This window comes from Megalobrama amblycephala, linkage group LG12 (genome assembly GCF_018812025.1).
Source record: "Megalobrama amblycephala isolate DHTTF-2021 linkage group LG12, ASM1881202v1, whole genome shotgun sequence".
Taxonomy (NCBI): Eukaryota; Metazoa; Chordata; class Actinopteri; order Cypriniformes; family Xenocyprididae; genus Megalobrama; species Megalobrama amblycephala.
Genome location: NC_063055.1, coordinates 20,498,880 through 20,521,891, shown reverse-complemented (window position 1 = coordinate 20,521,891; position 23,012 = coordinate 20,498,880). Strand labels below are relative to the sequence as shown.

At 42.6% G+C, this 23,012-nt stretch overlaps 1 protein-coding gene across 42 annotated transcripts in view; it reads right to left on the bottom strand.

The window, feature by feature from the left end:
- LOC125279989 overlaps nucleotides 1-23,012 on the bottom strand; it is a 43,817-nt gene that overhangs the window by 18,648 nt on the left and 2,157 nt on the right. For 4 of the 42 annotated variants that reach the window (XM_048210239.1, XM_048210241.1, XM_048210244.1 and 1 more), the window contains exons 6-45: nucleotides 22,845-23,009; nucleotides 22,598-22,750; nucleotides 22,312-22,476; nucleotides 22,049-22,201; nucleotides 21,781-21,945; nucleotides 21,518-21,670; nucleotides 21,243-21,407; nucleotides 20,981-21,133; nucleotides 20,721-20,885; nucleotides 20,458-20,610; nucleotides 20,218-20,382; nucleotides 19,957-20,109; nucleotides 19,686-19,850; nucleotides 19,424-19,576; nucleotides 19,158-19,322; nucleotides 12,623-12,775; nucleotides 12,360-12,524; nucleotides 7,734-7,886; nucleotides 7,494-7,658; nucleotides 7,228-7,380; nucleotides 6,957-7,121; nucleotides 6,185-6,337; nucleotides 5,911-6,075; nucleotides 5,648-5,800; nucleotides 5,408-5,572; nucleotides 5,162-5,314; nucleotides 4,898-5,062; nucleotides 4,652-4,804; nucleotides 4,392-4,556; nucleotides 4,130-4,282; nucleotides 3,864-4,028; nucleotides 3,600-3,752; nucleotides 3,337-3,501; nucleotides 3,074-3,226; nucleotides 2,811-2,975; nucleotides 2,212-2,295; nucleotides 804-890; nucleotides 550-639; nucleotides 257-346; nucleotides 19-108 (exon numbers count right to left, since the gene is read on the bottom strand). In XM_048210239.1, coding sequence (XP_048066196.1) covers nucleotides 19-108; nucleotides 257-346; nucleotides 550-639; nucleotides 804-890; nucleotides 2,212-2,295; nucleotides 2,811-2,975; nucleotides 3,074-3,226; nucleotides 3,337-3,501; nucleotides 3,600-3,752; nucleotides 3,864-4,028; nucleotides 4,130-4,282; nucleotides 4,392-4,556; nucleotides 4,652-4,804; nucleotides 4,898-5,062; nucleotides 5,162-5,314; nucleotides 5,408-5,572; nucleotides 5,648-5,800; nucleotides 5,911-6,075; nucleotides 6,185-6,337; nucleotides 6,957-7,121; nucleotides 7,228-7,380; nucleotides 7,494-7,658; nucleotides 7,734-7,886; nucleotides 12,360-12,524; nucleotides 12,623-12,775; nucleotides 19,158-19,322; nucleotides 19,424-19,576; nucleotides 19,686-19,850; nucleotides 19,957-20,109; nucleotides 20,218-20,382; nucleotides 20,458-20,610; nucleotides 20,721-20,885; nucleotides 20,981-21,133; nucleotides 21,243-21,407; nucleotides 21,518-21,670; nucleotides 21,781-21,945; nucleotides 22,049-22,201; nucleotides 22,312-22,476; nucleotides 22,598-22,750; nucleotides 22,845-23,009 — 6,012 coding nt within the window. Of the gene's footprint in view, nucleotides 1-18; nucleotides 109-256; nucleotides 347-549; nucleotides 640-803; nucleotides 891-2,211; nucleotides 2,296-2,810; nucleotides 2,976-3,073; nucleotides 3,227-3,336; nucleotides 3,502-3,599; nucleotides 3,753-3,863; nucleotides 4,029-4,129; nucleotides 4,283-4,391; nucleotides 4,557-4,651; nucleotides 4,805-4,897; nucleotides 5,063-5,161; nucleotides 5,315-5,407; nucleotides 5,573-5,647; nucleotides 5,801-5,910; nucleotides 6,076-6,184; nucleotides 6,338-6,448; nucleotides 6,614-6,956; nucleotides 7,122-7,227; nucleotides 7,381-7,493; nucleotides 7,659-7,733; nucleotides 7,887-12,359; nucleotides 12,525-12,622; nucleotides 12,776-19,157; nucleotides 19,323-19,423; nucleotides 19,577-19,685; nucleotides 19,851-19,956; nucleotides 20,110-20,217; nucleotides 20,383-20,457; nucleotides 20,611-20,720; nucleotides 20,886-20,980; nucleotides 21,134-21,242; nucleotides 21,408-21,517; nucleotides 21,671-21,780; nucleotides 21,946-22,048; nucleotides 22,202-22,311; nucleotides 22,477-22,597; nucleotides 22,751-22,844; nucleotides 23,010-23,012 lie in introns of all 42 variants that reach the window. The other 38 variants (XM_048210243.1, XM_048210240.1, XM_048210255.1 and 35 more) reach the window with 38 other exon arrangements.

Here is a 23,012-nt window from a genome sequence, read left to right as displayed (position 1 = left end):
AATGATATGATTACTTACTTGCTTCTACTGTTGGAGTAGATGCTGGAGTGCTTGTTATTGTTGTACTGTCAGTTGTGTTTGGGATCAGGGTTGGAAGACTTGTAACACCTACAAAATCAAATATCAAATTCAAACTGAGATAAGAAGAAGTAAATAATATTGTCTGGCAACTACTAAACAATAAGTAAATATGGTAACATCTCTGAAGGTTTTAGTAGTTGGTAATGATGCCATTTAGATAAAATTATATGATCACTTGTTTCTCCTGTTGGAGTAGATGCTGGAGCACTTGTTATTGTTGTACTGTCAGTTGTGTTTGGAATCAGGGTTGAAAGACTTGTATCGTCTACAAAATCAAAAAGAGGTAATGAATATCTTGTATGTTGTAAGATCTACAAAATCAAAAATCAAAATCTAGCAGACATGGGAAATAGTAAATATTGTCTGGCAACTACTGAACAATAAGTAAACATGATATGTGCTAAACACATCTCTGAAGATTTTAGTTGTTGGCAATGATGTCATGTAAACAATTTTATGATCACATACTTGTTTCTATTGTTGGAGTAGATGTTGGAGCGTTCGTCATTGTTGTACTGTCAGTTGTGTTTGGTATCAGGGTTGAAAGGCTTGTAAAATCTAAAAAAAAAAATTTAAAAAAATAATCAAACTTCAAATGAAAACTGAGATAAGTAATTAATATTGTCTAGTCTGGTAACTACTAAACAATAAGTAATAGTAAGACATCTCTAAAGGTTTTAGTTGTTGGTGAATATGCAATGTAAATAGAATTATGTGTTCACTTTTCATTTCTTCTACTGGAGTGGATGACGGAGGACTTGTTACTTCATGAGTTGTGTTTATGATCGGGGTTGTGAGGGTGGTAACATCTGCAAAAAAGCAAGGACTGATTAATCTAATTCAATTCATTTTAACAGTTTTTTTTGTAATACACTACTGTCTAAGGGGCCGTTTACACAGCAACGTTTTCAACTAAAAGCGGTAAAACTTTTTCATTTACACGAAAATGGCATTTTGGTGGTCTGAAAACTCAAACTTTTGAAAACGGGTTTCAAAGTGCATGTTTTTGAAAACGGTCTTGTGTAAACAACAAAAACGTGAATCTGTGAAAACGATGACGTCATGCACATGCGCATTAGTTCAGTCTATAGTGTTTCATCGCCATCTAATGGCCTGCCAGCAGAATACAGAGTTTTTAGTCATTTTCGCGAATTCGTATGAATGGGGACCGATTTGACATTGGTGTTGTCTGTACGCCGAAAACTCAAAGGAAAAACTTCTCTGTTTTAAGCATATCGTTGACCTAAGACCCAGCGATACCTAAAGTTATAATAGAAAAAGTTGATAACAGTGTTTAAGTTCTGATATGGTTTTTAAATTTACATTTAAATATAATGTGAATTTTTTACATTTTATTAAGAAAAAAATATTCTACTAGCAGACCACTTAGAATTCTTCATTAATTACAATTTTTTAAGAAACACAATTTGAAAATCAATGCATCGCAACTAGGGTAAATATTCAACAAGCCTAAAATTAATTAATTACAAAAACTAAATGATTAGTTCACTTTAAAATGAACTTGTAAGGCCTTGTGAAGCGAAGCAATGCATTTGTATAAGAAAAATATCCATATTTAACTAGTTATTAAGTTAAATATTTAGCTTCCACCAGACCACCTTCCGTATTCAACTTACGAAAAAAAGCGTAACTGACACAATGTCAGTTGAATACGGAAGGCATAGGACGTAGTGCAAGCATTTTAAACTGCGAGAGGTGTTACACTTTCTTCGTAAGTAGAATACGGAAGGCTGTCTGGACGAAAGCTAGATATTTTACTTTATAACTTGTTAAATATGGATATTTTTCTCAAACACATCGCTTCACTTCAGAAGGCCTTTGTTAACCCCCCGGAGCCATGTGGAGTATGTTTATGATGAATGGATGCACTTTCTTGAGCTTCAAACTCATTGGTCATAAAAGCTTGGATGCTTCAGGATATTTATTAATTTAACTCCGATTGTGCTCATCAGAAAGAAGAAAACCATATACAACTAGGATGTCTTGAGGGTGAGTAAAGCTTGGGGTAATTTTCATTTTAAAGTGAACTAATCCTTTAAGTCATATTTACAAATTAACATATTGAGTATTGTCACATTTGTTGCTAAGCTCGCTGCAAAAAAGTAATACCTGTATTTGTTGCTGTTGGCACTGATGGTGTAGATGTTATAGATACACTTGTGTTTGGGATTGTGGTTGAAGGTATGGGACAGCCTATGATAACCAAAGATATAAATTAATCTGATTACATTACCTTTATGGTCAAATGCTATTCATCAAGAGAAATGTATGCACTGCTGTCTATCAAAATAAATACAAGTAATATTAACAAAATTAATAGTAAAAGCTGATTTAGTGTTTCACTAAACAGTGAAAAACATAATCTAGAAAAGAAAGACATGCCCTACTGTATGATGTTAAAAAATAACAGTTGACTTTCATGTAATTGGATGTAATAGCTACAAATTTCACAACACTTTACGATTACATTAATTGTCAGCTTTGACTTGTAATATAGAAAAGCTTACTAGGGGGTGACAAAAATAATCGACTGGTCAAAAACTGCACAAGACACTACGATCACGCTAATTGATTTTTATGTCAATCAATGTGTATTTGAATGACTTCAGTGGAGATGCATACATTAAGAAAAGATGAAAAAGGCCATAAATCAGATATTATGATCACGGCAATTGTCAAACTGGACTTGAAATAAAGAGAGACTTTACCAGGTGGTGGCCGGCAGAACACCCCATCAGTTGGAAGAGAAGTGATGCATCCACATGTACCATTTTGAGCATTGTCACAAACGGCATGTTTAAAGCATTGTTCAGAGGGCCAAGCATATTGATTCTCACACTTGCACTCGGTTTGGCTCGAATTTGAGAGACACACTGAAAATTAAACAAATAAGATTTTGGAGGACAAACAAAAAAACAATTTTTTGATGAATGTTGACACAACGGTGTTAATCTACTTATACTTCTCTTACCTGTAGTGATGTTTGCGCTGGAGATTTTCATGCCTTTCTTGAGGCACATGGGGAATTTCTGTCCACGAATCAATCCTCTCAGGCGCTGTATCACGGTTTCTCTTGAAGCATTGATTTTTATGTCAATGGTGTATTTGAACAACTTCAGGGGAGCTTCAAATATAAAGCAAAAATAAAAATAATCAAGCTGTCAAAAACTGCATTAGACTTTACGGTCACACCAATTGTCAACTTAGATTTTAAATAAAGAGAGCTTTCTTTACCAGGTGGTGGCCGGCAGAAAACCCCATCAGCTGGAAGAGAAGTGATGCATCCACATGTACCATTTTGACTGTGGCCACAAATGCCATGTTTATAACATTGTTCAGAAGGCCAAGCGTAGTGATTCTCACACTTGCACTCGGTTTTGCTCGAATTTGAGACACACACTGAAAATTAAACAAATAAGATTTTGGAGGACAAACAAATAAACAATGTTTTGATGAATGTTGACACAACTGTGTTAATCTACTTATACTTCTCTTACCTGCAGTGATGTTTGCACTGGAGATTTTCATGCCTTTCTTGATGCACATGGGGAATTTCTGTCCACGAATCAACGCCCTCAAGCGCTCTATCACGGCTTCTCTTGAAGCATTGATCTTTATATCAATGGTGTATTTGAATGACTGCAGTGAAGCTGCAAACATTAAGAAAAGAGGAGAATAATTGACTGGTCATAAACTGCATCAGACTTTATGATCAAACTAATTGTCAAATTGGATTCAAAATAAATAGAGGACTTTTTTACCAGGTGGTGGCCGGCAGAACGCCCCATCAGTTGGAAGAGAAGCAATGTATCCACATGTACCATTTTGACTGTGGCCACAATCACCATGTTTAGGGAATTGTTCAGAGGGCCAAGCATATTGATTCTCACACTTGCATTCAGTTTGGCTCGAATTTGAGAGACACACTGAAAATTAAACAAATAATACGATTTGGTGGACATGCTAATAAAGAATTTTTCTGTTGAATGCGGACAGAACAGCATTATTCCACTTATACTTCTCTTACCTGTAGTGATGTTTGCACTGCAGATTTTCATGCCTTTCTTGACACACATTGGGAATTTCTGTCCACGAATCAACGCTCTCAAGCGCTCTATCACGGCTTCTCTTGAAGCATTGATCTTTATGTCAATGGTGTATTTGAACGACTTCAACAAAGCTGCAAAAATAAGGCAAAAATAAAAATAATTAAGTGGTCAAAAACTGCATCAGACTTTATAACATGCCAGTTGTTAACTTGGTTTTGAAATAAAGAGAGATTTCTTTACCAGGTGGTGGCCGGCAGAACGCCCCATCAGCTGGAAGAGAAGCAATGTGTCCACATGTACCATTTTTACTGTGGCCACAAATTCCATGTTTAGGGAATTGTTCAGAGGGCCAAGCATATTGATTCTCACATTTGCACTTGGTTTGGCTCGAATTTGAGAGACACACTGAAAATGAAAGTAAGATTTTAGAGGACAAACAAATAAACAATTTTTTGATGAATGCTGACACAACGGTGTTAATCTGCTTATACTTCTCTTACCTGCAGTGATGTTTGCACTGGAGATTTTCATGCCTTTCTTGATGCACATGGGGAATTTCTGTCTACGAATCAAGGCCCTCAAGCGCTCTATCACGGCTTCTCTTGAAGCATTGATCTTTATGTCAATGGTGTATTTGAACGACTTTATTGGAGCTGCAAAAATAATCGAGCAGACAAAAACTGCATCAGACTTTATGATCAGGCCAATTGTCAACTTGGATTTGAAATAAATAGAGACTTCTTTACCAGGTGGTGGTCGGCAGAACGCCCCGTCAGTTGGAAGAGAAGCGATGCATCCACATGTACCATTGTGACTGTGGCCACAATCACCATGTTTAGGGAATTGTTCAGAGGGACAAGTGTAGTGATTCTCACACTTGCATTCAGTTTGGCTCGAATTTGAGAGACACACTGAAAATTAAACAAATAATAAGATTTGGTGGACATACAAATAAAGAATTTTTCTGTTGAATGCAGAACAGGTGATTAATCTGCTTATACTTCACTTACCTGTAGTGATGTTTGCACTGGAGATTTTCATGCCTTTCTTGACGCACATGGGGAATTTCTGTCCACGAATCAACACTCTCAAGCGCTCTATCACGGCTTCTCTTGAAGCATTGATCTTTATGTCAATGGTGTACTTGAACGACTTCAATGAAGCTGCAAAAATAAGGCAAAAATTAATATAATTAAGCAGTCATGAACTGCATCAGAGTGTCTTTATGCAAAATGCATAAAGAGAGTCTTCTTTACCAGGTGGTGGCCGGCAGAACGCCCCGTCAGCTGGAAGAGAGGCGATGTGTCCACATGTACCATTTTGACTGTGGCCACAAATGCCTTGTTTAGGGAATTGTTCAGAAGGCCAAGCGTAGTGATTCTCACACTTGCATCCAGTTTTGCTCGAATTTGAGACACACACTGAAAATTAAACAAATAAACAATTTTTTGATGAATGTTGACACAACGGTGTTAATTTACTTATACTTCACTTACCTGTAGTGATGTTTGCACTGGAGATTTTCATGCCTTTCTTGACGCACATGGGGAATTTCTGTCTACGAATCAACACTCTCAAGCGCTCTATCACGGCTTCTCTTGAAGCATTGATCTTTATGTCAATGGTGTATTTGAATGACTTCAGTGAAGCTGCAAACATTAAGAAAAGATGAAAATAATCAAGCGGTCATTAAGTGCATCAGACTTTATGATCAGGCCAATTGTCAAATTGGATTTTAAATAAATAGAGCTTTCTTTACCAGGTGGTGGCCGGCAGAACGCCCCATCAGTTGGAAGAGAAACGATGCATCCACATGTACCATTTTGACTGGGGTTACAATCACCATGTTTAAAGCATTGTTCAGAGCTCCAAGCATATTGATTCTCACATTTGCACTTGGTTTGGCTCGAATTTGAGAGACACACTGAAAATTAAACAAATAAGATTTTGGAGGACAAACAAATAAACAACTTTTTTTTTTCTTTTAAATGAATGTGGACAAACAGGTGTTAATCTGCTTATACTTCTCTTACCTGTAGTGATGTTTGCACTGGAGATTTTCATGCCTTTCTTGACGCACATGGGGAATTTCTGTCTACGAATCAACACTCTCAAACGCTCTATCACGGCTTCTCTTGAAGCATTGATCTTTATATCAATGGTGTATTTAAATGACTTTAGTGAAGCTGCAAAAATTAAGGCAAAAAATAAAATAATTAACTGTTCATAAACTGCATCAGACTTTACAATCACACCAATTGTCATCTTAGATTTACAACGAAGAGAGACTTCTTTACCAGGTGGTGGCCGGCAGAACGCCCCGTCAGCTGGAAGAGAGGCGATGTATCCACATGTACCATTTTGACTGTGGCCACAAATGCCTTGTTTAGGGAATTGTTCAGAAGGCCAAGCGTAGTGATTCTCACACTTGCATCCAGTTTTGCTCGAATTTGAGACACACACTGAAAATTAAACAAATAAACAATTTTTTGATGAATGTTGACACAACGGTGTTAATTTACTTATACTTCACTTACCTGCAGTGATGTTTGCACTGGAGATTTTCATGCCTTTCTTGATGCACATGGGGAATTTCTGTCCACGAATCAACGCACTCTCAAGCGCTCTATCACGGCTTCTCTTGAAGCATTGATCTTTATGTCAATGGTGTATTTGAATGACTTCAGTGAAGCTGCAAACATTAAGAAAAGATGAAAATAATCAAGCTGGTCATTAAACTGCATCAGACTTTATGATCAGGCCAATTGTCAAATTGGATTTTAAATAAATAGAGACTTTCTTTACCAGGTGGTGGCCGGCAGAACGCCCCATCAGTTGGAAGAGAAGCAATGCATCCACATGTACCATTTTGACTGGGGTTACAAACACCATGTTTAAAGCATTGTTCAGAGCTCCAAGCATATTGATTCTCACATTTGCACTCGGTTTGGCTCGAATTTGAGAGACACACTGAAAATTAAACAAATAAGATTTTGGAGGACACACAAATAAACAATTTTTTTTTTTTTAAATGAAATTGGACACACCGGTGTCAATCTGCTTATATTTCTCTTACCTGCAGTGATGTTTGCACTGGAGATTTTCATGCCTTTCTTGATGCACATGGGGAATTTCTGTCCACGAATCAAGGCCCTCAAGCGCTCTATCACGGCTTCTCTTGAAGCATTGATCTTTATGTCAATGGTGTATTTAAATGACTTCAGTGAAGCTGCAAACATTAAGAAAATAACAAAATAATTGACTGTTCATAAACTGCATCAGACTTTATGATCAAACCAATTGTCAAATTGGATTTGCCAAAATAAAGAGAGACTTCTTTACCAGGTGGTGGCCGGCAGAACGCCCCATCAGCTGGAAGAGAAGCGATGTGTCCACATGTACCATTTTGACTGTGGCCACAAATGCCATGTTTAGGGAATTGTTCAGAAGGCCAAGCATAGTGATTCTCACACTTGCATAGGGTTTGGCTCGAATTTGAGACACACACTGAAAATTAAACAAATAAACAATTTTTTGATGAATGTTGACACAACGGTGTTAATTTACTTATACTTCACTTACCTGCAGTGATGTTTGCACTGGAGATTTTCATGCCTTTCTTGATGCACATGGGGAATTTCTGTCTACGAATCAACACTCTCAAGCGCTCTATCACGGCTTCTCTTGAAGCATTGATCTTTATGTCAATGGTGTATTTAAATGACTTCAGTGGAGCTGCAAACAAAGAAAAGATGAAAATAATCAAGCGGTCATTAAGTGCATCAGACTTTATGATCAGGCTGTGGCGAGGAGGGCGTGGTTCAGCGAGGTCTGCAACTGGAGAGAGCGTCGGGAGACACGTGGTAAGCGAGTGGGTTAAATGAAAATTACAAACACCTGTTTCTCATTCCAGTAATTGGCGCGGAGACAGGATAAAACGCCAGGAGAAGCAGGAGTGTGCGAGAGATAGAGGGACTACTGACTGAGAACACACACACCTACCTTGGACTGATCGGGAGATCATACTGGAGTGAAGCCCTTCTTCGGATGTGGATTATTTGTTGTGCGTTGCACAGTCTTTTTGTTGGAACTTTGTTTTATGTAATAAAAGCTCAGTCAGTAGTCAAAGTCGACCCTGTCCTCTTCCTTCCCTACGAACTGATCCTTAAAAGTACTGCACTGGTGCCGAAACCCGGGAAGGGAGTTGGACGGCCGCTGCCATGCAATCATCGTCCTCCGTGCCGTTTGCGGATCTCATCGCGTCCCTTGCGGTCCTACATCAGGAGCAGCATCAGGCCCTGCTGGATCTGAGAACCGGCCAGGAGCGTCGGTTTCAAGCCATCCTTCAGACCCAGCAGGAGGACCGCGAGAGGTTCCGGAGCTGGACCGACCGGGAGGTTCGCACGGAGTCCACCACGCAGCCAGCTGTACCCACCCACCTGCCCCTGAATAAAATGGGACCCAATGATGACCCCGAAGCATTCTTGGACTTATTTGTCACATCAGCGGAGTCGTGCGGTTGGCCGCGGGACCAATGGTCCCTGCGATTGGTGCCGTTGCTGTCTGGAGAGGCGCAGGTGGCGGCACAGCAGCTGCCAGTGCAGAACCTCCTGGTCTTCAACGACCTCCAGCGGGCCATCATTCAGCGGGTCGGTCGGACCCCAGAAGAACATCGCCAGCGTTTCCGCTCACTGGAATTGGGTGAGTCCGGCCGGCCTTTCGTGATGGCCCAACAGCTCTGGGACTAATGGCTATTGGCTGAGGGAAGCGGCGTGGATCAGGTCATCGATCGTGTGGTTCTGGAGCAGTTTATCACTCGGCTCCCGAGGAAAACAGCCGAGTGGGTCCAGTGCCACCGTCCCACGTCGCTGGACTCAGCCATCCACTTGGCGGAGGACCACATGGTGGTGTGCCAAGGGGTCGGCGAATCTCTACCATCAACCTCTCTCTCCCTCTCTTCCCCTCTCTCTCTCTAGACCTGTCCCTCTCCCCAGGTCTCGTCCGCCCAGCCCGCCTCGTGTTCCGACCCGAGGGCGGGGCGGAACTGAACAGGGACAGTTCTCCGGAGCCAGAGCCCCACCCAGGGGGGCGGGACCGTCTGCTGCCGGGTTGGACCCCGCTCCTGCTTCTCCCCTCTCTCCGCGCCAATCATTTAACCCACTCTCTGCCACGAGAGCGGTGGGCAGGTCTGGGCCGGCCTGTTGGCGTTGCGGGGACCCGGGGCATTTTGTGGATAAGTGTCCAGTGATGGAGGTGGGGACGTTGATCCGGGTCCCGGACGACCCGCAGGCTGCCCCTGGTCAAGCTGGCTGGTACCAAATACCTGTGAGTATCGAGGGGGGTACCTATCAGGCTTTGGTGGACTCCGGGTGTAACCAAACCTCTGTGCATCAAAGTCTGATTTCATCTGGGGCATTGAATACAGGCCGCATGGTTAGGGTGCGGTGTGTGCACGGGTATGTGGTGAAATACCCTATGGTGCCAGTCATTATTCAATTTAAGGGTCAAAAGCATAGTGTTAAGGTGGCAGTTAATCCGCACCTCCGGCATCCGATAATTTTGGGAACGAATTGGCCAGCATTTGATAAATTATTGGGTTGTTTATGCTCGGATGCCTCTTGGGGGGAAAAAACACTGGATAGGGAAGCGCGAGTGCAGGTGGGAGAGACTGACCAGGGACCAGTGAGCACAGCTTCAGAGCAACAGAGCGAAATTGGAAGACTGATTCTTTCAAATCGCGATGATTTTCCTCTGGAGCAGTCTCAAGATGAGACATTAAAACATGCATTTGAAATGGTCAGAACCATCGACGGTCAGCCTCTCCAGCCTGGACATCCGCTTTCTTATCCATATTTTGCGATTATAAAAGATAGGTTGTAACGAGTGACCCAAGACACTCAGACAAAGGAAGATACAACACAGTTGTTAGTTCCAAAGAGCCGCAGGGAAATGTTTTTCCAAGCGGCTCATTCTAATCCAATGGCGGGACATTTAGGACAAACAGCAACACTAAATCGCCTCATGACCCGATTTTTTTGGCCGGGCATTCACGAGAATGTGCGCAGGTGGTGCGCGTCTTGTCGTGAATGTCAGTTGGTAAATCCACCGGCCACTCCAAAAGCGCCTTTGCGCCCCCTCCCATTAATGCAGGTCCCCTTCGAAAGAATTGGTATGGACCTCATCGGGCCATTAGAGCGATCAGCGAGAGGGCATCGTTTTGCATTAGTTATTGTGGATTATGCAACGCGATACCCCGAAGCAGTGGCTCTCCGCAACATTTCCGCTAAGAGTGTTGCAGACGCACTGTTTAGTTTAATCTCCCAAGTGGGGATTCCAAAAGAAATCCTCACTGATCAGGGCACGGCGTTTGTCACGCACGTTACGCAAACTTTACGAATTGTTGGGCGCTAAATCGATTCGTACCAGCGTCTTTCACCCACAAACGGCCAGGCTGGTCGAACGTTTTAACCACACGCTTAAATCCATGGTTCGTAAGTTCGTTCAGGAAGATGCCAAAAATTGGGATAAGTGGTTAGAACCCCTGTTATTCGCAGTGCGAGAAGTCCCGCAAGCCTCCACGGGGTTTTCCCCCTTCGAGCTTCTCTTCGGATGCCACCCCCGCGGGGTGCTGGATGTCCTAAGAGAGACTTTGGAGGACGGACTGTCTCAGGCCAAAAACGAAATTCAGTATGTGATGGACTTGAGAACAAAACTCCACACTTTGGGGCGGCTATCCATGGAGAATTTGTTACAAGCCCAGCACAAACAGAGCCAACTGTATGACAGGGGGACTAATTTACGCAAATTTTCACTGGGAGATAAAGTGCTTGTATTGCTCCCCACTTCAAGCTCAAAATTACTGGCAAAGTGGCAAGGACCGTTTGAGGTTACACGGCAAGGGGGGGGGGTGATCTCGGGCCAGAGGCTAATGTCAAAAAACAATCCCTCGCTCTGGCCCCAGGGGGAGATCACCTCTCGCCCTCCCAGCTCACTGATTTAACTAAGTTACAAGCAGAATTTGCTGACGTGTTTTCTCCCCTACTGGGTCGTACCGACCTCATTCAGCACCACATCGAGACCGGGCGTGATGATTCGCAGCCGGCCGTATAGGTTGCCTGAACACAAGAAAAAGGTAGTTCAGGCGGAATTAGGGGCAATGCTTGAAATGGGAGTAATAGAAGAGTCCAGCAGTAACTGGGCGAGCCCGATAGTTTTGGTCCCCAAAACGGACGGCTCAGTTCAGTTCTGTGCGGACTACCGCAAGGTGAACGCAGTGTCGAAATTCGACGCGTATCCAATGCCACGGGTGGACGAGTTCCTTGACCGGCTCGGTACGGCTCGATTTTATTCGACATTGGACTTAACAAAGGGATATTGGCAGATCCCCTTGTCGCCATTATCCAAAGAAAAGACAGCTTTCACGACGCCGTTCGGATTACACCAATTCGTTACACTTCCGTTCGGGCTGTTCAGGGCACCGGCTACCTCATGGATAAAATTTTGTGGCCCCATGGTGCATATGCTGCTGCCTATCTGGATGATATTATTATCTTCAGTAATGACTGGCAGCGGCATATGCAGCATTTGAGGGCCGTCCTGAGATCGCTGAGAGGAGCCGGGCTCACGGCCAACCCGAAGAAGTGTGCGATTGGGTGCGTGGAAGTAAGGTATCTGGGCTTCCACTTGGGGCATGGACAGGTGCGTCCCCAAATTGATAAGACAGCAGCAATTGCGACCTGTCCGCGCCCCAAGACCAAAAAGGAGGTTAGACAGTTCCTCGGGCTGGCGGGATACTATAGTGGTTCAGCAAGGTCTGCAACTGGAGAGAGCGTCGGGAGACGCGTGGTAAGCGAGTGGGTTAAATGTAAATTACAAACACCTGTTTCTCATTCCAGTAATTGGCACAGAGACAGGATAAAACGCCAGGAGAAGCAGGAGTGTGCGAGAGAGAGAGGGACTACTGACTGAGAACACACACACCTACCTTGGACTGATCGGAAGATCATACTGGAGTGAAGCCCTTCTTCGGATGTGGATTATTTGTTGTGCGTTGCACAGTCTTTTTGTTGGAACTTTGTTTTATGTAATAAAAGCTCAGTCAGTAGTCAAAGTCGACCCTGTCCTCTTCCTTCCCTACGAACTGATCCTTAAAAGTACTACACAGGCCAATTGTCAAATTGGATTTTAAATAAATAGAGACTTTTTTACCAGGTGGTGGCCGGCAGAACGCCCCATCAGTTGGAAGAGAAGCGATGCATCCACATGTACCATTTTGACTGGGGTTACAAACGCCATGTTTAAAGCATTGTTCAGAGCTCCAAGCATATTGATTCTCACATTTGCACTCGGTTTGGCTCGAATTTGAGAGACACACTGAAAATTAAACAAATAAGATTTTGGAGGACAAACAAATAAACAATTTTTTGATGAATGTTGACACAACGGTGTCAATCTGCTTATACTTCTCTTACCTGTAGTGATGTGTGCACTGGAGATTTTCATGCCTTTCTTGATGCACATGGGGAATTTCTGTCCACGAATCAAGGCCCTTAAGCTCTCTATCACGGCTTCTCTTGAAGCATTGATCTTTACGTCAATGGTGTATTTAAATGACTTAAGTGGAGCTGCAAACAAAGAAAAGATGAAAATAATCAAGTGGTCATTAAGTGCATCAGACATTACACTGCGTTCCAAATTATTATGCAAGTGACATATCAGTAAGATTTCAGTACAATAAACATTCAGATTTTAGTTTTTCTAAGTAAATGTTTGTTTGTTTATTTATCCATGTCTTTTTAAATAACTGGTATCATTCTCAGACAAAATAATTTGCCAGGTCTATGGAAACCCTACTTAGAGGTTGTTCCACATTATTAAGCAAGTCACAGTTCTCATACAATATAGGAGGAAGAAAGATCTTTCTGAAGATGAAAAGCATGAAATGGTGCAATGTTGTGCAAAAGGCATGAAAACAAATAATATTGTGTGAAAACTGAATGGAGATTATCAAATTATCATAAGATTTGTGAGTGATTTAGAGCACAGCAGAACCCGGTCAGATAAAGGTTTATTAATGAAAGTTCCTGTCAAAAAAATTTATTGTATTAAAAGGGCAGCTATAAAAGAGCCAGTGTTGAGCAGCAAACAGGTATTTGAAGCTGCTGGTGTCTCTGGAGTCTGAAGAAGCTCTCCATGCAGGCTGGCAGTTGTGCGTAAAGATGCATTTCAGCCACTCCAAACCAAAGCTCACAAAGAGAAACATTTACAGCGGGTGTAGAAATACATTTTCAAACAGTTTTATTGCTGTGGTGTTTTTTTGCAGCATGGGATAGTGCATAGTGCATTGTATTTCAGGAACTATCCTCCTTTTTATACCATAACTTAAAATGGCCAGTTATGAACTCCACATATCTTGCATAAATGATTTTAATACCCTCAGAGACCCTAAAAGGACCTTTCATCTCACTTCCCAATATTCCAGGCCAAATCATCACCCGTCATCTCCTTGCTGACGTCACAGTCTTGTTGGAACGTGGTGGCCATTCACCAGCCATCTAGAAATCCATCCATTTAGACCATCTATTGTAGTACGCCATTCGTCAGTGAATAAAAATATTTAAAAATGAGTCTTCCTGTATTTCTACACCCACTGTAGATGTTTCTCTTTGTGAGCTTTGGTTTGGAGGGCCTGAAATGCATCTTTACACACAACTGCCAGCCTGCATGGAGAGCTTCTTGAGATTCCAGAGACACCAGCAGCTTCAAATACCTGTTTGCTGCTCAACACTGGTTTTTTTATAGCTGCCCTTTTAATACAATAAATTTTTTTGACAGGAACTGTCCTCAATATGCCTTTATCTGACCGAGTTCTGCTGTGCTCTAAATCACTCACAAATCTTATGATAATTCAATAATCTCCATTCAGTTTTCACACAATATTAGTTGTTTTCATGCCTTTTGCACAACATTGCACCATTTCATGCTTTTCATCTTCAGAAAGATCTTTCTTCCTCCTATATTGTATGAGAACTGTAACTTGCTTAATAATATGGAACAACCTCTAAGTAGGGTTTCCATAGACCTGGCAAATGATTTTTCCCTTTCGAAAGGGAACTCCACTCTGCGTTGACAGAACGCATTGGGGGAACCGTCACGTGACCCAGGTGTCGAAAGCACTATCCAACAACTCCAATTCCTATTGGCCGGCGACAGCCTATGACGTCATACGGCGCGACCCGGAAGTATAAAGGGAGCGCCTGGAGAGACAGTCTCTATCCTTTCGTCTTTCGGGGCTGTTCGTGTCATTGCACTGTCTATTTCTCCAAGTGAGTATTCCCTGTTGAGCTATGTCTGAGGACAAAGTAAAATGTTTTAGGAAGTGTGCAGATCCTTGCCCGAGGTTTTTGACTCCGGAGGATCCTCACACCCTATTGTGTTATCTGTCTGGGAGAAGAGCATGCACAGGCAGCGTTTGAGAACGCTGGCTGTGAGGGTTGTGAGCATTTTCCTATGAAAACGCTCCGTTCCCGCCTGGCTCTCTTCTCGAGGGGAGAGACGTCAACACCTGTGCCCGGTGGATCTGGTCCCGATCGCGCTGAGGCCGAGCGGCGGCTGCATTCATGGGGCTCACAGGTGGAGCTCACCGCCAAGTTTGAGAGAGGTTTTGCGGTCTCTCAACCTCGGGTGGCGGCTGGCGGGGATGAGCTCTTGGATGACGATGATGTTCTTTCCTTGACATCATCGGATCCAGGAGCGAGTGCTATTCTGGCTGAGAGCCCCCGAGAGCAGGAGGTGGCTATGGAAGAGGAAGAAGGGACTGAGGTTGCTTCTTTTTCTTCCAAGCCCCCCTGTCCAGCATATGCCGAATTACTGGAGGTTGTGGAGCCAATTTTTTTTGGTAAAAATTTCCTTCGCCCCTTCTCTTTGTCCTCCCGGGATACGTTTTTAACTGTGCATGTTCAGGATATAACACCTTTGAACAGTCGGGCCGGTGGCCGGCCTATGATGAAATTTTTTCTGAAGGCCCGCCTTCTGGCTTGATAGTGAAAAGGTTTGCGGGTTTACGGAACCAGGGATATCGTTCTTCCCCTTTGGTAAGGATTGAAGACGGAATCCCCATATGTATTCTAGTTTTGGCCTCCTCCTGAGGGAGTGGCCAGTATTTGTTTGCCCAGATTGTCCCCTTGCTTATGTAGGTGCAATCATGAGTTTAACAGCTAGGTTGTAGACTGTTTTGTTAAAAACCTGATGCTGTTTCTCAGGTGGTAGGCCCTTATCTTTGAGCAGATAGTGTTGGCAATATACGTTTGCTAGGCCCCACTCTCTAGAACTTTCATGCTGTGAGAAAAATGTTCTCTTCCGAGCTACTTGACTTCTTTCAAGTTGAGTTGACGATGCATTTAGCTCCGTCCTCTAGGCTTGGAGCAGATTTGAGAATCTGTGGTAGGGATATATTTTTCTTAAAGCATGCACATCAAAGTTTCCTTTGAAGTTCTAGACGTTTGCCCTACATTTGTATGTGAGCTTAATATGCTGCCACAGGTTGACACCTGCTTTTGTATAGTAGGCCCTTTTTGAGAAAAGCTTGGCCTCTATCTAAGTGTTTGGTGACCCCCCTTTAAGCCCCAGCTAGGAGAGTTTTTTGTGTCACTGAGTGCATCACCTGTTGGTTTGCATACTCAGGGTAGATAGATCACTTTCTGAATAAAGTGTGTATCTGTCAGCTCCCTTTCAGTTATCTGTTTATCAGCTATATTGCATATACGGTGATTGTAGGCTAGATTGTTCAGCCTCTTTCTAGTTATCAATAGTGTTGTATTGGCTGTTTAATGGATATCAGTTGCTCACATACTGTTTTGTTTTTTAAACACTGCTTCAGGCCCTGCAGCATGTTTGTTTGAGGTGGTAGGCTTATTTAGCCTCCCTTAGACCATGCTGGTTGTGTAAAGTGGTTCCCTTTAGTCACAGAACTTAGGGTACTTTGCCTGTCTGGAAAGTGTAGCCTAGCACAGGTAGTAGTTAGCTTCCCATAGTTAGTGGGTTAGAGCTGGTTCCCTGTAGCTTGGTTCCCTGGAAAACTCACGAGCTGGAGCCACGTGTCATTGAATCGGCAGGCCCCTTCAGCCCTCCTTTTTAGTTTACATGTTGGCACAGATTGTGTTTTTTCTGTGCGGCTCAGTATGAGATGTCAGTAGTGAAACCTTACTGAGGTTTGGTTCAACCTATTGTTGCCTCTTTGAGTCGATGATTCTAGTTGAGCTAAGAGCCACCTAGAGTTTAGGTTGGATCTTGTGCTCCTGGAAACGGCCACGAGACTTACGCCATGTGTCCTGAAGGATGCTAAGCCTACGGGCTGCCTTTTTGGATACACTGGCGTTTGTTTAGGTGTATTTCTCTCTGAGAACTATTTTCTATACACTTCGTTGGCCAGGGGCCCAAGTGGTAGATTCAACCCCCTCTTTTGCGGGTTGTTTACCAGGCTTGGGACCTAAACACTGCCACGAGCTGATGCCACGTGTCTGTTGAGGTTATAGGCCTTCCAGGCCTTCCTTAATATGTGTTGGCGTATGCTGTACACCTCTTGCTTAAAGAGTAAAAGGTGCTTTTACTGAGTACACTGCTTGCTGGATTGTGTTGGGTGGATTATCATAGAGCACTGTGCAGCTTTCTATTGCTGCCATGGAAGTTGTCTGTCTGCTGCCGGCTTAGACAGATGTTCAGAATGGGTTTATCAGAAACAGGCCTCTTTCTGAAGTTTACATCTGTTTTTATAAAACTGTTGTCATGTTGTAGCCCCTCTCGGGCCTCCATGAGTATGTGCTCTTGGCATAGTCTACCTGTTAGGTGAGCTCTGCGCTCCCCCTTGGGGTTTGTAATAGTGCTTAGCTCCCTAAGCTGATTATGATGGTTCGGCCTTGATCAGGCTCCATCTTAATAGTCAGCCCCAGGCTGGTTTGTGCTCCCCTTTCAGGGTTTTCAGCGCACAGCCTCCTCAGTGCGTTAATTAAGCACTGGGTAGATCCTAGGTTGAGTGGATTATCTCCCCTCGATATAAGGGTTCATAGCACTCAGCTGAGTTCTGCTCTCCAGGATGCCCGTCTCTACGCGTGGGTCTGAGCTGGTTTCTGCCTTTCTACAGTCACTCTTACCTACTATCTTCCTGAAGAATGCGTTTTAGAGGCTCTGTATTCAGACAGGGTTGGCCTAAACTGAGTCTGTTCCCCGAGAAGACCAGGTTGGCCTCCCTGGTGGCAATGAGGGTGACCCTGCTCCCCTCGAGAGTGACTGGCCGAGGTTCCCTTTGGTTCCTTGGCCACATTCCCTTAAAGGGACCACTTTTCTTTACGGAAAAGTGGGTTCCGGACGCCTTAGCGATTTCTCTATTTGTTAAAAGGGAAAGGTAGAAGCCTTTTGGAAGTTCAGCTTGGGCTGTTGGCCAAAGGGAATGCTGTCACTGACAGCCTGGTGTGACCCGAGGGGGAGTTGCTGGGCAGTTTGAGAACTGCTTTGAGGCCTTTGCCTCAGCCATATTTTTGGCAGGCACTCCCCTCCAGCATGGCGGCGTGGGTATATCGTTCTCCAATGCGTTCTGTCAACGCAGAGTGGAGTTCCCTTTCGAAAGGGAACGTCTCAGGTTACGTATGTAACCATGGTTCCCTGAGAACAGGGAACGAGACTCTGCGTTTCTTTGCCATGCTTCAGGTTGCCTGCCTTCAGAACAGTCCCTCAAGACGATAAGATAAAGACTGTCTCTCCAGGCGCTCCCTTTATACTTCCGGGTCGCGCCGTATGACGTCATAGGCTGTTGCCGGCCAATAGGAATTGGAGTTGTTGGATAGTGCTTTCGACACCTGGGTCACGTGACGCTTCCCCCAATGCGTTCTGTCAACGCAGAGTCTCCTTCCCTGTTCTCAGGGAACCATGGTTACATACGTAACCTGAGACGTTTTGGACTACAACGGGTTGGTGACATCATAAACGCCCCCGGGAACACTCAACAAAGTGGGCGGGGCCATGTGGCGCAGCATGTGGAAGCGGAAGAGTTGTGTACACCGGACACGAGCGGCGCGGCGCAGTGCGACCCGTCAAAAGATAATAGAACCCATTATAATCTGTGATATTTTCTACACTGGATGTGGTGCTGAAGACAGCTTACAGAATCTACACGAGTTCAATGCTGGATGGCTCTTACTGAAAGATGAAGCAGTTCCCACTTTAAAAGCAGAAGCTGCTGTTTATCGCCCCCAAACTGTAAGTACGTTTTATTGTTTGTACATGTCTTTTAAACCTATAGTTCTGTTGCTATTTTTGGTTGCATCAAGGACATATACAAAGAGAAACTCGTTTTTGCTTTGCTAGCCAGTTAGCTAAATTCTACAAACACCAACAAACGTCTATGTTCATAGACAAACAGTTGTTCATTCTATAAATTAAAAGCTACCTTTACAAAAATGCTACTACTCAGTCATGTATTCGGCTACAGTAAAGCTTTAATCAGGATAAAACTGTATATTGAAAGCTAACAAACAGCAGTGACAGCATATCTAAACACTTTGACACAAATACTAAATGAAATACCATTCATAAATGTCCTTTAAAAGCCGCGATTGCGATTGACCCTCTTCATCTGGGTCTAATTCGGGCTCAATTTGATACAGCAATATAGACGCCATTATTTACATTTTGACTGAAGCAACGGATGGTAAGGGGCGTGTCGTTTCCGGACGCTTTAGCGAATCACAATACACTGGGCCAGCTACCAACCTGCTGACCAATCTGAGCACATTGCGTATTTCAGAGGGAGTGGCTTCATAGAAGCAGGAAGTCAAACAAGCCGTTCATATGACAGTGGAAACAGAGGTGTAGAATAAAGATAAAATATATGAAAAATACAGCGTTTTAAAAAAACGAATCATTAAGACATGTTAAACTGTGTCCCAAGAACACAATCAACCCTAGAAAAAAAAACACTTAACCACTCCTTTAAATAAAGAGAGATTTCTTTACCAGGTGGTGGCCGGCAGAACACCCCATCAGCTGGAAGAGAAGCAATGCGTCCACATGTACCATTTTGACTGTGGCCACAAATGCCATGTTTAGGGAATTGTTCAGAGGGCCAAGCATATTGATTCTCACATTTGCACTCGGTTTGGCTCGAATTTGAGAGACACACTGAAAATTAAACAAATAATAAGATTTGGTGGACATACTAATAAAGAATTTTTCTGTTGAATGCGGACAGAACAGCATTATTCCACTTATACTTCTCTGACCTGTAGTGATGTTTGCACTGGAGATTTTCATGCCTTTCTTGACGCACATGGGGAATTTCTGTCCACGAATCAACGCCCTCAAGCGCTCTATCACGGCTTCTCTTGAAGCATTGATCTTTATGTCAATGGTGTATTTGAACGACTTTAACAAAGCTGCAAAAATAAGGCAAAAATGGAAAAAATTAAGTGGTCAAAAACTGCATCAGACTTTATAACATGCCAATTGTTAACTTGGATTTGAAATAAAGAGAGATTTCTTTACCAGGTGGTGGCCGGCAGAACGCCCCATCAGCTGGAAGAGAAGTGATGCATCCACATGTATCATTTTGACTGGGGTTACAAACGCCATGTTTAGGGAATTGTTCAGAGGGCAAAGCATATTGATTCTCACACTTGCACTCGGTTTGGCTCGAATTTGACAGACACACTGAAAATTAAACAAATAAGATTTTGGAGGACACACAAATAAACAATTTTTTTTTTTTTTAATAAATGTGGACACACCTGTGTTCATCTACTTATACTTCATTTACCTGTTGTGATGTTTGCACTGGAGATTTTCATGCCTTTCTTGACGCACATGGGAAATTTCTGTCTACGAATCAACGCCCTCAAATGCTCTATCACGGCTTCTCTTGAAGCATTGATCTTTATATCAATGGTGTATTTGAATGACTTCAGCGGAGCTTCAAAAATTTAGGGAAAAAAAATGATCAAACTGTCATAAACTGCATCAGACTTTACAATCACACCAATTGTCAACTTAGATTTACAATAAAGAGAGACTTCTTTACCAGGTGGTGGCCGGCAGAACGCCCTGTTAGCTGGAAGAGAAGCGATGTATCCACATGTACCATTTTGACTGGGGTTACAAACACCATGTTTAGGTAATTGTTCAGAGGGCCAAGCATATTGATTCTCACACTTGCACTCGGTTTTGCTCGAATTTGAGACACACACTGAAAATTAAACAAATAAACAATTTTTTGATGAATGTTGACACAACTGTGTTAATCTACTTATACTTCTCTTACCTGCAGTGATGTTTGCACTGGAGATTTTCATGTCTTTCTTGACGCACATGGGGAATTTCTGTCCACGAATCAAGGCCCTCAAGCGCTCTATCACGGCTTCTCTTGAAGCATTGATCTTTATGTCAATGGTGTATTTAAATGACTTTAGTGAAGCTGCAAACATTAAGAAAAGAGGAGAATAATTGACTGATCATAAACTGCATCAGACTTTATGATCAAACTAATTGTCAAATTGGATTAAAAATAAATAGGGACTTCTTTACCAGGTGGTGGCCGGCAGAACGCCCCATCAGTTGGAAGAGAAGCAATGTATCCACACGTACCATTTTGACTGTGGCCACAATCACCATGTTTAGGGAATTGTTCAGAGGGCCAAGCATATTGATTCTCACACTTGCATTCAGTTTGGCTCGAATTTGAGAGACACACTGAAAATTAAACAAAGATTTGGTGGACATACTAATAAAGAATTTTTCTGTTGAATGCGGACAGAACAGCATTATTCCACTTATACTTCTCTTACCTGTAGTGATGTTTGCACTGGAGATTTTCATGTCTTTCTTGACGCACATAGGGAATTTCTGTCCACGAATCAACGCCCTCAAGCGCTCTATCACGGCTTCTCTTGACACATTGATCTTTACGTCAATGGTGTATTTGAACGACTTCAACAAAGCTGCAAAAATAAGGCAAAAATGAAAAAAATTAAGTGGTCAAAAACTGCATCAGACTTTATAACATGCCAGTTGTTAACTTGGATTTGAAATAAAGAGAGATTTCTTTACCAGTTGGTAGCCGGCAGAACACCCCATCAGCTGGAAGAGAAGCAATGTGTCCACATGTACCATTTTTACTGTGGCCACAAATGCCATGTTTAGGGAATTGTTCAGAAGGCCAAGCGTAGTGATTCTCACACTTGCACTTGGTTTGGCTTGAATTTGAGACACACACTGAAAATTAAACAAATAAGATTTTGGAGGACAAACAAATAAACAATTTTTTTTTTTTTTTTTTGATGAATGTTGACACAACGGTGTTAATCTACTTATATTTCTCTTACCTGCAGTGATGTTTGCACTGGAGATTTTCATGCCTTTATTGACGCACATGGGGAATTTCTGTCTACGAATCAAGGCCCTCAAGCGCTCTATCACGGCTTCTCTTGAAGCATTGATCTTTATGTCAATGGTGTATTTGAATGACTTCAGTGAAGCTGCAAACATTAAGAAAAGAGGAAAATAATTGACTGTTCATAAACTGCATCAGACTTTATGATCAGGCCAATTGTCAAATTGGATTCAAATTAAATAGAGACTTCTTTACCAGGTGGTGACCGGCAGAACGCCCCATCAGTTGGAAGAGAAGCAATGTGTCCACATGTACCATTTTGAATGTGGCCACAATCACCATGTTTAGGGAATTGTTCAGAGGGCCAAGTGTAATGATTCTCACACTTGCATCCAGTTTTGTTCGAATTTGAGAGACACACTGGAAATTAAATGAATAATTAAGATTTTGGAGGACACACACAGGAATAATTGATTAGATTAATGTGGACAGAAAAGCATTACTGCACTTATACTCCTCTTACCTGTAGTGATGTTTGCAGTGGAGATTTTCATGCCTTTCTTGATGCACATGGGGAATTTCTGTCCACGAATCAACACTCTCAAGCGCTCTATCACGGCTTCTCTTGAAGCATTGATCTTTATGTCAATGGTGTATTTGAACGACTTCAGTGAAGCTGCAAACATTAAGAAAAGTGGAAAATAACTGACCGGTCATAAACTGCATCAGACTTCATGATCAGGCCAATTGTCAAATTGGATTTGAATTAAATAGAGACTTCTTTACCAGGTGGTGGTCGGCAGAACGCCCCATCAGTTGGAAGAGAAGCGATGCATCCACATGTACCATTTTGACTGGGGTTACAAACGCCATGTTTAAAGCATTGTTCAGAGCGCCAAGCAAATTGATTCTCACATTTGCACTTGGTTTGGCTCGAATTTGAGAGACACACTGAAAATTAAACAAATAAGATTTTGGAGGACACACAAATATATATATATATATTTTTTTTTATTTATGTATTTTGATGAATGTGGACACAACAGTACTACTCTGCTTATACTTCTCTTACCTGTAGTGATGTTTGCACTGGAGACTTTTATGTCTTTCTTGATACACATGTCCAATTTCTGTCCATGAATCAATGCTCTCAAGTGCTCTATCACGGCTTCTCTTGAAGCATTGATCTTTATGTCAATGGTGTATTTGAACGACTTTAGTGGAGCTGCAAAAATAATCGAGCAGACAAAAACTGCATCAGACTTTATGATCAGGACAATTGACAACTTGGATTTGAAATAAATAAGAGACTTCTTTACCAGGTGGTGGCCGGCAGAACGACCCATCAGTTGGAAGAGAAGTTATGCATCCACATGTACCATTTAGACTGGCGCCACAAACGTCATGTTTAAAGCATTGTTCAGTGGGCCAAGCATATTTATTCTCACATTTGCACTCAGTTTTGCTTGAATTTGACAGACACACTG